General features: G+C 48.0%; 1 protein-coding gene across 4 annotated transcripts in view; it reads right to left on the bottom strand.

Moving 5' to 3' along the window:
- The window catches only part of TOX2 (TOX high mobility group box family member 2), a 108,561-nt gene that overhangs the window by 28,870 nt on the left and 64,830 nt on the right, over nt 1-14,861 (bottom strand). For 3 of the 4 annotated variants that reach the window (XM_028524195.2, XM_036009858.1, XM_028524198.2), the window contains one exon: nt 4,524-4,769. The exons of the other annotated variant lie outside the window; for it this stretch is intronic. In XM_028524195.2, the coding sequence (XP_028379996.1) occupies nt 4,524-4,769 (246 nt within the window). The remainder of the gene's footprint in view (nt 1-4,523; nt 4,770-14,861) is intronic. 4 annotated transcript variants of the gene reach the window in all.

Here is a 14,861-nt window from a genome sequence, read left to right as displayed (position 1 = left end):
TGATTTATACATACAATATCTTTCTCAAAATGAGACAATCAACACAGGATAAAATTATTGAGTTATGAAAATAGGGGTCAGATGGAGGTGCAGCGCTTTAAATTAAACCAGCAAAATATATCTTTCATACTAAATTGACTCTTTTTGTCTTGGAAATGAATGTTTAATCAGTTAAGACACCGAAGTTGAGGGAGAAGCCTTAAGCATATTTAATTTTGTAAAGCGGCCCGATTCCACTACCGTATAGCATTCCTGCCAGCGGCCGTACCTTTAAAACCGAAGGGCCCACTCTCACGCGTGTAGGGCGGCCACGAGGGCCAGGGCAGGGGGCCAGGAGGGATCACCGGCCTCTGGGATCAGAGCCTCAGGGGCTTGGCATTACTGCATTAACAAGATGGCTGTCAAATGCCTTGCCTCGCTCTCCTCTCCAGGGACAATATTCTAACACGTCTCAGCCTGTGCAGACCGCGCCTGTGGCACCCCGGCCAGCAGGGCGTCCTCTCTGCCACCTCTGGCCCTGCAGCCCAGCTGCTCTGGCCCTCAAGCACCTGGTAACACTGAGAGGGGCAGGGTAGGGGATGGAGCTGGACTTGAATTTTTTGTTTGTTTGTTTGTTTTACTTAATAGCTGTGTGACACTCATTCATTCATAAGGCACTTGTAGAACCTACTATATGTCAGGCCATCATTTCCTAAAGGCGCCTCTTCTGGGTGCACACAGGACCATACACTGAGCTTATCAGATCGTTTACTGCGTTTTCAGAAACGGAGTTTTCACCTGTCTCTCCGCCCGCATGCACGAGGGGTTCTTTAAGGGCATCCCGTAGATCCAGGGCTCAGAACAACACCTGGTCTCTAGGAGGTGCTCAGTAAAGCCCGCTGCACAGCTGGTCACAGGTAGGTTGAAAATGGCTCCACAAAGACACCAGGTCCTGATCCCTAGAACTGTGAATGTTGCTGTACTGAGGGGGGAAATGTTGCATTGTGGGTGTGATGGAGGTAAGGCTCTTGAGATAAGGAGATTATCCCGAATTGTTCTTAATGCCATCACACGCATTCTTATAAGAAGAAAGCATCCGTATAAGAAAGGCAGAGGGAGCCCTGGTTGGGTGGCTCAGTTGATCGGAGTGTCATCTCATACACCAGAATGTTGTGGGTTCAATTCCCAGTCAGGGCACATACCTAGGTTGCAGGCTTGATCCCCAGATGGGAAGGAAAGATACCGAAGGAAACTGATCGATGTTTCTCTCTCACACCAATATTTCTCTCCCTTTCCCTCCCTCCCTCTCTCTCTCTCTCTCTCTCTCTAATATCAATAAAACATATCCTCAGGTGAGGATAAAAAAACAAAAAGAAAGACGGAGGGAGATTTCACTGATGGAAGAGAAGGTGACAGCGGTGTGAAGACAGGTTAGAATAATGCAGCCAGAAGCTTGTCGAAGCTAGAAGCAGCAAGAGACAGACTGGCTGCAGAACCTCCGAAAGCAGCTCACTCCTCCTGACACCCTGACCTGGGCCCAGTGATGCCGATCTCAACCTCCAGCCTCCAGGACTGCGAGTCCACTGCTGGCTGTTTCCAGCCATCACGTGCGTGGCGATCTGTTAGAGCAGCCACAGGGGGACAAACACAGTCCCCTACCTGCTCCGGGCCCCGTCTCCTCCTTACAGGAATCCCTGCCTCACTCGGTTTGGGTGGGACCACGTGAGAAAACATCTGTAAAGCCCTCTGCACGGGGCTTGATTCCCGACAGGCCACGGCACAGATTCCAGCATCACCCACCGAGCACGCACACCCCTACACACACACCCGCACCCTGCAGCTCGGGCGAATTTTACAAACGTGTCTTCACGGTGCCTCGTCTCTCTCCCTTTGCCAGGCCGCCCCGATGGGTGGACGTGTTCTTCCGTGGCGTCCTAATTGGCCCGCCCGCCCTTCCCTGGATGAAGTGTTGTGGCTTATCTTTCATTACATAACAAGGGGATATAAAACTCAATGGGCCCTTGAAAACTCTGCCTAATGGAAGAATTAAAGCAATCTGAATTTGTGAAGCGTCTTTAACGTGAGCTCATTTTAAAGAAATCTGGAAAATGACTGCAAAGTGCCTATTTGGATTGAGCCCAGCAAAAGCATTTCCTGGGCGGAGAAATCCGGGGGTCATCCTTGATAAACAGAGAGCATCCTCTGTAATTATCAGAGCTATTATAACCAGGTGGCCCTACAGACGTACCTGAGAGCCACTGCCGCCTGTCCCTCCAGCTGAATAAACGAGGCTGACGGGAAGGCACTGCCATTTGGTCACAGTGGGAATTCGCTTTATTACTAATACTAAGAATTGTTTACTCAGTGCCAGACATTCGAGAAGACTTTACATACATTATCTCAGATACATTTCACGGCAAACTGGAGGGTGGTACTGTGATGCTCCCGAGACAAGGGAACTGAAGTTCGAGAGTGGAGTCAAGGCCTAAGGCACGTCTGTGGTATGCAGACACACTCACCGCCACTGCCCCCCTCCCCGCTGGCTGCCACTGGTCCCCAGCACCCAAGGCCCGTGACACTGTGGCCCAGAACCACAGCCCTGCCCTGGCTCGTGTGAGAGCACAAACCCCAAACCGGGACGGTCTGGCGTGGGGGAGCTTTTGTTAGGGAATCGGCTGGCAAGCAGCTCAGGTGCAAGCATCCTGACAAAGTGGGGTGAGAGCCACGCAGCCGCGCTATCTTTAGTTCTCCCAGAGAGAGAAGAGGAAGCGCGGGCCCTGCATTATTGATGGGCCCAAAGAAAACTGCTCCTCGGGAACGGGGCATCAGTTTCCATGGAGCTCCTTTGCCAGACCCCGAACATTACAGAATGTGGGTCCTGAGTTGGCTCCCTCCCTCCCTCCCTCCCTCCCTCCTTCCTTCTCTCCTTTTATTTCTCACCTAGAGTCAAAAAAGATTGTGATGGAGCTTATAAAAAAATACATTGAGTATACAGATTTCTTTTCTAAGCAAGGAAATTTGGTAGTGATTAGGGTAAACAATAAATAAATAAAATGCAATCGACATTGTTAGAATACTAACTGTTTGCCTGAAGTCCCAACCGTCTGCTAGGGTTGGGCCACAAACTGGGCTGTGGACTCTGAGCAGTGTCTGCAGAGGTACGTGTGACCCACCCGATACCACGGGAGCCTCGTAGGACATCAACGAAGCAGCACCTCCTTCCCTGTCACAGGTGTGTTGGTGACCCCAGCTGACAGAATTGAGGACGGAGTCCTCGTGCACACAGTGACTGGTCCAGCCATGCTTCATCACGGTCCTTCCCAGAAAGGCCAAACTACTGCCTGCCACAGATGCCGGGGAAGATACCCCATCTCTCCCTCCTGCTGCGTGGAAATAGAGATGGGATGGGATCCTGTTGACACGGCTGGACTTCCTGGATCCAGCCATGCCTGATGCCCTTTGTCTACCCTTGGAGATTTCCATCTTTTTTTGCTGAAGCTAGTTTGAATTTAGTTCCTGTCACTTAGAAATGAACTCAAGAGTTGTGACTAGTATATATTATTAACTATGAAGAAAAAAGCAAAAGCAAATCATAGTTATTCAGGAGAAGTCCTAGAAATCCCTTAAGGAGCTTTTTCTATTACACAAAAAATGCTCTGCTATGTTTCTGTAGGTCTTGATTGTTCAAATCAGCCATTACGCTAAAAAAAAATCATACATTTTTTTAGCATGGGATTCAGGACCCTTATGATCCAGGCTCTGGGAACTGTTTTACCTCCTGTCTCCCTGCTTGTCTCCAGGGCCTTTTTCTCCAGCCCAATGAAAACAAATAAACCGCATGCGGTTCCCGAGCATGACATGCACCCTCCGACCTCCCGCTTTTGCACACGCTGTTCCCCCAGCCCAGAAGGTCCTTCCCTGCCTTGTGTGCCTGCCCAGTTCCCACCTCGCCTACAGACTGCAACTCAGCGATCACCCTCTCCCCTGGCAGCGGAAACAAGAGGCAGGATTTTTTAAATAATACGGTTCTATTTATATGAAATGTTCAGAATAGGCAGATATATAGAGACAGAAAGTAGATTAGTGGTTGCCCAAGGCTAGGGGTTGTGGCGGGGGGAGTGGGTACAGATTTTCCTTTGGGGGTGACAAAAAGATTCTAAAATGGATTGTGTTGATGGTCACGCAACTCTGGGAATATACGAAAAGCTACTGAATTGCACTTTAAATGGGCGAATTGCACGGCACATGAATTAGATCCCAATAAAACTGTTAAAAATAAAAACTCAGACGAGATTAGACTATTAAAAATAACACTAAACCAAATAACACCGGGACATGCCAGAGGGCCGGAAGCAAGCAGTGTGAAGTGCGAACGTCCCTCCACGCCCACCCCCGTACTCCGCAGACCCCCGTGCATATAACCAACTGGGCCCAGACCCTGCGGTCTCGCAGAGGGTCCCCATCCGGGCGTTAACATTCTGCCCCCCTCCCCTCCCCTTCCCTGCTGGGACCGGCGGGTCCCATGGCGGGTGACAGGAACTCACCGTGGGCAGCTGGCCCGACAGCAGGTGGCTGTCCTGGGCCAGCATGTTGGACACCATGATGGCCGGGAGGTCCATGGCCTGGTAGGGGTAGGCGGGGAGCAATCCGCCGGGCGCGAGGCTGTGGCACAGCGAGTGGTAGCCGGCTTCGTGGTCCCCCAGGTGCAGGAGGGATGGCTCTGGCAGGTTGGGAGGCGTTATCGGGGGGATCTCATAGTCCTCGTTGCTCTCGCTCTGGCTGTTGTAGGTCTAAAACAGCAAGAGGACATGCTGTCAAGGGGCGGTGTCTCACGACTGCAGGACATGCCGACAGACGGCACCTATGACACAACATCAACGGTGATAACAGATACTTGGTGCAGGAGAGAAGGGACCACCCCCCTGCGAGGTCAGGATGGCCCCGTGACCCAGTCAGACTCCTGCCCCGCCCCAAACAGGTGCTTCCTCCGACCAGAGGGTCTGCATACAAACACCTGTCCTCCCGTAGAGTGGGGTCAGCTCCTGATCACCTGTTCTCTGTCCCCACCCCCACCGATGTGGCCAGTATGGCCCACCGTGAATCCATCACCCCACACCCCACACCCACCCATCTTGCCGATGGGAGAACTGCTCAGAGCCAAGAGGAAAGTGGCTCATCCGGGTTGGTAGAAAAGCTGGGACTAGAGCTCAAGCACCCTGCTCCCTGCCTGGTGGTTTCTGGGGCAGCTGGACGACTTTCCCTTCCGTGCTCCCTACACTTGGCCCCCCGGCTCCTCTCCTGGTCTTCCTCCTCTGGTGAGCAGCATAGACATTCCCCCAGGTGCACAGGCTAGGAGCTCCCTGATTAGTTCATCTTCCCCACCTTGCTGCTCTGACCCCGATGCTCCACTACGATGTGGAATAGAAACAATGAGCGTCTCCTCTGCTGGAAGTCTCTGCCTTGCACGCTCTCATCCTTATTTGTGCCTCAGCAATGAGTTTGGTTTAAATGTCTTCTCTGATACATTCTAGAGTAGGTCAGATCCCACTATTCCCTCCCAGGTTCTCCTTAAGAGCACTCATTGACTGCGTAGCTAACTAACTTCTTGTATAACTATTTGCTTACTGCTTTAACGTGAGTTCTGCCAGGACCGCCCTTGTATGTCCTGTTCCCCGGAACCTGGCACAAAGTAAGAGCTCAAAACCAACTGGCTGAGTGGGTGAATGAGCCAGGTCCTAGGGCAGATGCTGTAAGCGTGCATCTCGGCATCTCACTCAACCTCCGAGACTGCCCTGGAGGTGGGCGGTCCTGCCCCTATTGTTCAGGAGGCAGCACGGTGCTGAAGGTAGAGAGCCGGAGAGCCTGGGTTTGAATTCTGGCTCTTCTGCGTACTAGCTGTGTGACTTCGGGCACGACACTTAACCTCTCTATGCCTGTTTCTTCATATGTGAAAAGAGGGTAATAACAGTACATAGGACAGAACTGCTGTAAAGAGCAAGTGAATCAACGCGTGCAAATGGCTCGGACGCGGGCACACAGCCAGCATCCTCAGTGTTGGCTGTTACTGCTGTCGCCGTTGTCCCCGGCCGGAGTTTCGGGGATGTTCAGGAACTTTTCCCTGGACACGGAGTGAGGGAACAGCAGGTCACGCACTCAATATCTTCACGTGTTTTCCCCAACTCCTCACCACACAGGTCTGTGCGCCACGGTGGGGGGTGGGGGGTGTCTGTCTTCAGCTGACCACGGAGATGGGCTGGGCTGATTTTCCTTTGATGGGACCCAGCTGCCGGCGTCATATAACTCGGAAAGCAGAGTCCCAGGAAGCCGCCCCACCCCTGCCCATCCTGCAAGGACTCCCTTCTCTCACTCCCCCTCCACAGCCCTGGTACGCGCTTCCCCTAGTATCTCGACCTCCTGCAATTATTTCCGGTTCTTTGCTCACCTCCTGCTGTGTCCCTTCCCCAGCCCCCAGCTCCATGGGGGCAGGGGTTAAACCTGTGTTGTCGCCGGTGCCTGGCACATGGTAGGTGCTCAGTCAGGCGCTGAATGAGCACGTGGAAGTGGGGAGTGCGCAGGCTTTAGGGTTAGACCTCACCCAGGGGTTTCCACAGCTATCCCCCCGACAGATCGCATGTCCCCAAGTGACCTGTTGTCCGTGTCTGCCAACCGCCACCTTCCTCTCTGCCCACCAGCCCCCAGAACAGGTGCTGGCACATGGCACGTGCCCAGGGAGCACTAAATGACTGCACAAGTCCATTCCTTCCACTCAAAAACCCAAACCTCAACACACTGGAACCGGCCCAATCAGCCAGAAGCCTTTTGCAAATATAAACATATGGTGTATCAAAATATTAGAATAACACAATTGTGACAATTCATTTAAAGAGGCAATTAGCATGCTTAAAAATAACTGCACATGCAAACATGTACATGCCTCCTTCGAATGCAATCAAACCCTAGATGCGTGGCGCCTGAATGCCAACCCATCCCGCTACTGACTAAGCGCCTACTGTGTGCCAGGCACTAGACCCTGCTTTTCCACACACGTTGTCTGCATGAGTCCTGCAAAGATGTGCCGACTCTCTCCATTTCCTCAAAGAAGACGAAGCTTGGAGAGTGAAGGCGTCACACAGCTAGTAAGTCTTGGGCGGGATTCAAACCCAGGTCTCGAGACTCTGAATCCAGCACTTTCCCACACTAGGTCAGAGGCCTCTTCAAGACTCCGACCCCTCGCCCCCCCTGAGAAAGAGACGGGGTGCTCACGGGCGCCGACCTTGCTCTCTGGCACCAGTGTCCTCGTGAGAATGTAGAAAGAGACGCCAAGTTGTAGGAGCTCTAGAAGCTAAAACTGGGAGCAAGACCTTACAGGGAAACTTCCGGAAGAGCTGCCTGGTGCTTTGCACCCACTTTCTCACCAACCCACTCCAAGTCACATTGTGTCCCCCTGTTCCACCAAAGCTGCTTGGCAAGGTTGCCAGTCTCCTCTGCGTTACTCATCCAACGGTCAGACCTCCATCCTCACCTGACCGCCTTGACCTTCTCAGCAGCACGTGACAGAGTTGGCCACGCCCCTCCTCCTGGAAACAAACTTCTCCACTGGCTTCTGGGATACCAGGCTCATAGATCCTCCTAAACTGCAGGCCACTTCCCCTCCACATCCTTTGTGGTTCCCATTCTCCACCCCCCCCCCACCCCGCTGCCCCCAATGAATGAGGATGTGTCACAGAGCTCGGACTCCAAACCTGTCTCCCAAACACACTCGCTCCTTCGTGATCTTTGTGGCTTTCCGTCCCACCTCTGTGCTGCTGACTCCCCAGCTCATGTCTGCAGCCTGAACCTCTCCACTGAGCTGCAGGCTCAGCAGCCCACTGCTCCCATTTTAATGGACACCTCAGGCTTAACGTGTCCCACAGAGAACTTGTCCACCGTGGTCCTCTCTTCCTCAATGAGTGGCAAGTCCAGCCTTCTGGTCACTCAGGCCAAACTCCTGGCAGCTATGCCGGACTCCCTTCTTCCTCTCGCATCCTGCACCAGTTCTGTCAGGAAATCCTATTGGCTCCATCGTCAGAATAAATACAAGATGTGACCAGTCTGGTCCAAGCTGTCATCGTCTTTACCCTGGATGACTGCAGTGGTCTCCTGGCTGGCTTCCCTGCCCGGCCCTCGCTAAGGTCTGTTCTCACACGGGGGCCGGAATGAGTCCTGTTAAAATGTAAGATCATGTCCCTCCTCTGCTCGCTGCCCTCCAGTGGTCCCCTTCTCACTCAGAGTAAGAGTGGGGTCTTCAGAATGGCCACAGGATCCAGTCCCCCCATTCCACCTCCATGCCTTTCACTTCCTTCCCATCACCTCCTGCTGTTCTCCTTGTTCAGGCCGCTCTGGCAAACTAGGCACGCTTCTGCCTCCGAGCCTTTGCACTGGCTGTTCCCTCTCTCTAGAACACACTTCCCTCAAACGCCCACACAGCTCAAATACCCACACAGCTCACGCCTTCACCCCCTCAGGTCGTAAACATCTCTTTTCACTGATGCCTGTGCTCACTGCTCAACTTAAAATCGCAAACCATCTGCCATGCTCCATTGTTTCCTTTTAATCAATTGTCATCTTCTAACATCCAATATATTTTATCTGTTTATTGCGTTTATTGATTATTATCCTTCTCACACCACTAGAACGTCCGCTGCATAAAGGAGGAGATTGCCAGATGGTCTGTTCACTGCTATTATCTCCAGTTTCTTCCTGGCATGTAACAAGGGCTCAAATAGTATTTGATGAATGAATGAATGAATGAACGAACAAATGATCTACTTCCCAAATGCCAGAAGAAACAGTGGTAAGACCATGAGTGGACTGGCAGCCCATGAAGATCCCCCCCCGCCAACAGGAGAGGGCTTAATTTTGACTCTGACCCAAGGGTAAGGCACAGACTGATTCAGTCCAGCCTCCCTCCCTCCCTCCGTGGAACTGGGGCATGAGAGTCATAGCTGAGTGTCCTTTGTGGGGAGTGAGCTGGGGGGAGGAGGCAAATGGCAGAGCCCCGAGCCGGGTGGTCACTGACAAGCAAGGAGGTGGAGCTCCGTACCACGCATGGGTTATGGGGCTGCTAGCATCACCTTGTCCCTCAGTTCCTCCTTCTATGCTTCTCTTTCCAAATCGACCAAGGGATGGGAATTCCGAGCACAGCGTTGTGGCTGGGATAGAAGGGGAATCCAGAAGGAGGCTCTTCCTGCACCCGCCCAGGAAGGGAAGAACGCTGGACTGATTCAAAGGGCCTCAAGCTTTCTCTCGGGGTCAAAGGAGGGTGCACCTTCTCCTGGAATTCCTACCAGGAAGGATGTTAATAAAGTATTGGAGGCAATGACCCCTCCAGTCAGGGGAGTAAACGGGCAAAGGGGAGCCCTCTCCCTGTTCCTTGAGGAGGTAGGTATTGGGGAGGAGGAATTCTAAGAACATCCAATGGACCGGAAGCCTGTTGCAAAGATAAGCGTCTGTTCCGTGGGATTATCAGAATAAATTCATACGCTCACCACAAAAAAATAAAATGACAAAGGAATTGAAAAGTCAACCATAGGCAGTAAAAAATATATAAACTCTTTTGAATAATCCTTTCTGAAACAAATACACAAAGCTTGAACCTCAAGGATAAAACGTAAATGCAAGGGATTTCTAGAGGTGGTGAGCCGAAAACCCACTACGGTTTATATTCATTCAAAAAAGCTTTTCCTAAGGTGACCGCAGGATTTAATGTGACAATTTTATGAGGATTCCTAAAATAGAAGAGGTGTAGAATTATAAATTCAATAATGATCACAAACTAAAAATCTAGAGGATTTCTGCTGGAAAGAGCACCTTTCTGAAAAGAGGAAATTACAGATACTGACCAGTTATTTACGTTGCAAGGAAAATGTAAGTTTAAGTACATTTTGTTATAACTTCTTAAAACTTATTAAGGTAAAATTCACATAAAATAAAAGTTCCCATTTGAAAATGGTCACTTTGGTGGCATTTAGCACATTCGTAATGTTTTACAATCATGACCTCTAATTCCAAAACATTTCCTTCTCTCAAAAGGAAGCCCTACACCCGTTAAGCAATTTCTCCCTGTTCCCCTGGCTCCCCCAGCTCTGGGAACCACCGATCGGCATCCTGTTTCTGTGAAGTCACCTGCTCTGGACACTTGACCTATTCTGGATCTTGTCTGGAACCACACAACACGTGACCTTTTGTGTCCAGCTTCCTTCACCGAGCGCAGTGTCTTCAAGGCTCATCCACGCTGTGGCGTGCGCCAGCACTTGACTCTTTCTCATGGTGAAGTGATATTCCACTGTATGTAGTAGCACATTTGGTTTATCCTTCGTCCACTTATGGGCACCTGAGATCTTCCCGTCTTTGGGCTGTTGTGAATGGTGTTGCTTTGAATGAGTATATACATATATTCGTTTCAGCCTGTTTTCCCTTCTTTTGGGTGTATAACTAGGGGTGGATTTGCTGGGTCGTCTTGCAACTGTATATTTAACTTTTGGGGGGACCGTCTAAGTTTTTACATTCCCACCAGTGATGCGTGAAGGTTCCAATTGCTCCACATCCTCACCGCCGACACTTAGATTCCACTGTTTTCATTTTAGCCATCCTAGTGGGTATGAGGTGGCAGCTTGCTGTAGCTTTGACCTGTATTTCCCTAATGATTAATAATGTTGAGTATCTTTTCCTGTGTGCCTTGGCCATCCGCATATCTTCTTTGGAGAAATATATATTTAAGACTTTTGCCCATTTTTAAATCGGGTTGTTTGTCTTTTTGTTGTTGTGTTATAAGAGTTCTTTATAATACATAGAGCTACTAGACCCTTATAAGATACAGAATTTGCGAGTATGTTTCTCTCCCCCTTGGGGTTGCCTTTTTACTTCTGATAATGTCCTTTAATGCACCAAAGTCTAGTTCACTTGTTTACTTGTTTTTTCTTTCATTGTTCATGCTTTTGATGCCATATCGAAGATCCATAACCAAATCCAAGGTCATGAGGAATTACCCCTGTGTTTTCTTCTAAGAATTTTATGATTTTAGCCTTGAGAGAGGTCATGGACCCATTTCAAATTCACTTTTGACTGTGGCATGAGGTAGAGGCCAACTTCATTATTTTGCCCATGGCTGGCCGGTTGTGCCAACACTACTGACGTGATAAAGAGAATGTTCTTTTCCTTTTCGATGGTCTTGGCACCCTGGCTGAAAATCAATTGGCCATAGATGGAGGGATTTATTTCCGGACTGTGAATTCTGTCCCAGTGCTCTGCACGTCTTTCCTTACGCCTCCACCACCCTGTTCAGACTACTGTAGCTCTGTAGAAGTTCCGAAGTGTGAGCCATCCACCTTTGCTCTTCTTTTCCGAAACGGTTGTGGCTACTCAGGGCCCCTCACACTTTCATGTGAGTCTGAGCACCAGCTATTCCGTTCCTGCCCCCAAAGGCTGGTGGAGATTTGGTCGGAATTGCATTGAATCTGTAGATCACATGGGTAGCATGACCAGCATACCAACAGTAGGTTTTTCAATCAACAAACACGGGATGTCTTGCCATTTATGTAGGTCTTCTTTAATACATTTTAGCGATGTTCTGTGGTTTTCAGTGTCCAAGTCTTTTACCTTGTTGGTCACATTTATTCTGACATATTTTATTCTTTCAGATGCTATTATGTACACGGGATTGTGTTCTTAGTTTCCTTTCGGAATCACTCACTGCTGGTGTACAGTAACGCAACTGATTTCTGTGCATTGGTCTTACATCCTGAAACTTTGCTGAATTTTTAAATTAAATATTTATTAAAATTTTAAGGAAAAGCAGAAATTACACACCACTGGAGGAACAAAAAAAAATAGAATTTAATCAATGTAACAAAAATATGAAAAGAAAAAAAACAGGAATGAGCTGTGAAGCAAAATAATAAATAACCTTCATAAAATGAGAGAACTAGTACTCAATACTAGTGACCACAAAACATTAATAATTTTAATTCCCTTGTTACAAGATAAAAATTAATATTTTTATTAAAACAAATGAATCCAGCATATGACATTTATAATAGTAATGCCTAAAATAAAATGACACAAAAAGTTAAAAATTAGTAAATGTATCAGGCAAATAAAAACCAAAAGTGGAAAATTTAATAACAAATTAAGGACATTTCAGGGCATAAAGGCATTAAAGAGACCAAGAGGAATATTTATTTTGATAAATGATACAATTCACCAAGAAGAACTGACAGACATAATTTTTCTGTAGACTGATAAACCACAGAAATAGAAAATGTAAAAAACTATTAGAATTTAACAAAACCATAAACACAAGACACTAACATCTCTCCGCAAAAATGGGCAAACGAATCAGATAAAAGTGAGCAAGGACAGAAGAGGTGAATAACACGATTTACCTTCTTGATTCGTCCCAATAGATAAAGAATATGCGTTGTTTTCAAATGTGCACGGAACATGACTCTGGTCTGGATACACGGATCATCTCAAACGTTTCAAAAGGTTGAGATGATGGGGACCACACTCGAGGATCTAAATGTACTAGCCTAGTTTTTTAACAAAAAAACAAAGAAGGCAGAGAATGGAAGGAACGGGAAAAAAAAAAAAAAACAGAGGCAGACGTTTCTAAACACTTAGGAGCTCCAAGAGCAATCTTCTAAGTAGCTTTTGGGCTAAAGAGGAAATCACAGCTGAAATTACGGACAATGAGAGCAAGGCCTGGCAGAGCCTGTGAAGGGGGATAATGGGGAATGCATAGACTTCTACGTAAACATGTTTCTTAGGAGACAAGAGATACAAAATAACTGAGCTTAGCACTCAAGAAGCTCGAAACAGAATAACAAAATAACCCAAAAGTCAGTAGAAGAAAGAGGAATAAAACAGAAAACACATTTTAGATAATATAAGGAAGAGCTGGTTTTTTTTTTAAAAGTCTAACAAAATAGTAAATCACTAAGAAGAGAAAAAAAAGTAGGTACTTATAAGGAATGGAAAATATATTACTTCTTTAAAAGCCATTGACAATTGCTTTGTAACACAGTACAGGCTGGTTTGCATGATTGTTTATTATTTCCAGCTAAATGCGGTTGTTTCAATCTTCTGAAGGACTTGGTTTCCTTTTTCTGCTTGATCCATTGGCTTCTGGGAGAGGTATGTTAAAAACTTCCTCCACAACTGTGGTTTTTTCAAGTTCTTTTTGTATTTCTGTCCATTTTTTTTTGTTTGATTGTTTTTTGTTTTTTTTCTCCATACACAATATTTCAGGCCTGTGTTGTTAAGTATTTACAAATTAATAATTATCATACCTTCGTGGGGAAAGGTACCTTCCCGTGAGTCGACAGTTTCCTACGTGATCCCCGGTAATGGCCACGACAACGTTCTCTGGCTGACACTCGGACTACCCGTTCCCATCACCCACCCCCATGCGGCAGGAGGGGAAAGGCAGGGGATTCACTGAGAGGGAACCAGAGGAGGGACATGAGACTTTTCTCCCACCCTGGCCCCCACCTTTTTCTTTTTTTGTAAAGAAGCATTTTTGAGTCCAGGAAAATGATAGCCCTACAAGCAGGAATAATTGTACTGATTTTCAGAGTACAGCAAGACTCCAGTGCTGATGTGTGGTGAGACGTGAATCGGGGAGATTCTACTCAACATCCCACCTTCAAGCTGAGTGAGAAGGCCCCAGGGGCCCACCTTGTCGAGACTCTGAGTGTATCGCAAACGGGGAAGCGGCACCTCACTCCCTGGCAAAGCCTGGTGACAAAGAGCTCTCAGGAAAAGCCAACCTGTGTCTGCAGAGTTGAGAGGCTTAAGAGGACACTGTCCCTGGAAGGGTTTGGAAGGTGAAATGAAGAGATTGAGAGAATGTGGGGCGGGGAGAGCACATGCAATCTGCACATACCTGGGTTGTCAAGTGAGGGCATGTGAGTGGCTAGGGGGCAGCTGACCTCGAAGGAAGGTGGCCGGCTGAAGGCATGTGAAGGGTCCCACCCAAGACAGCAGCCTGATGGGTCGGGGGCCTCAGCGGGAAGAGGTGTGGAAACGAGGAGAGGTGCCCTGACCATCTGGAGCCCACAGAGTTCTCCCCCATTCACACCCACCGGTCCTCTTCAGCCGGGACAGGCCTGGTTTTCTGCCTCTTATCCCGGGCAATTTTTTTTTCTTGACAAATAATAAATAGAACATTGAATCAACACTTTCCTCTAGTTCTAGATTAGGTGAAAAAAGATAATATCAATTTTTAAATATTTGGAATATTTTTTTACAAAACATATTTAAATGCACTCACATTTTGTGGGTGCTTTAGAAAATATACAGATTATTTTGTTGCTCTTTATTTTAAACAATGAGTTTATCTCAGTCTCGAGTCTCTTTACTGTTAATTTGGGAAAGCATCTGTTTAGAGTGAAATTTTTACCTCCTGCCCTAGAACATAGGTACTTTGTTCTTTTTTATTGTCTCTTTTAAAAAAAATTCTCGCCCTGACTGGCGTAGCTCAGTGGATTGAGCGCGGGCTGTGAACCAAAGCATCACAGGTTCGATTCCCAGTCAGGGCACATGCCTGGGTTGCAGGCCATGGCCCCCAGCAACTGCACATTCATATTTCTCTCTCTCTCTCCCTCTCTCTCTCTCTCTCTCCCTCCCTTCCCTCTCTAAAAATAAATAAATAAAATCTTTTAAAAAAATCTCACCCAAGGATGTGTTTTTATTTATTTTTTAGACTTTATTTATTTATTTTTAGAGAGAGGGGAGGGAGGGAGGGAGAAAGAGAGGGAGAGAAACAGTGATGTGTGAGAGAAACATCAACTGGTTGACTCTCGCATGCCCCCAACTGGGGACCTGGCCCACAACCCAGGCAT

The sequence above is a fragment of the Phyllostomus discolor genome, chromosome 9, assembly GCF_004126475.2.
Source record: "Phyllostomus discolor isolate MPI-MPIP mPhyDis1 chromosome 9, mPhyDis1.pri.v3, whole genome shotgun sequence".
In the NCBI taxonomy this organism is placed as follows: Eukaryota; Metazoa; Chordata; class Mammalia; order Chiroptera; family Phyllostomidae; genus Phyllostomus; species Phyllostomus discolor.
Note: the sequence above shows the minus strand (reverse complement) of the source record. Positions and strands in the feature narration are given on the sequence as shown.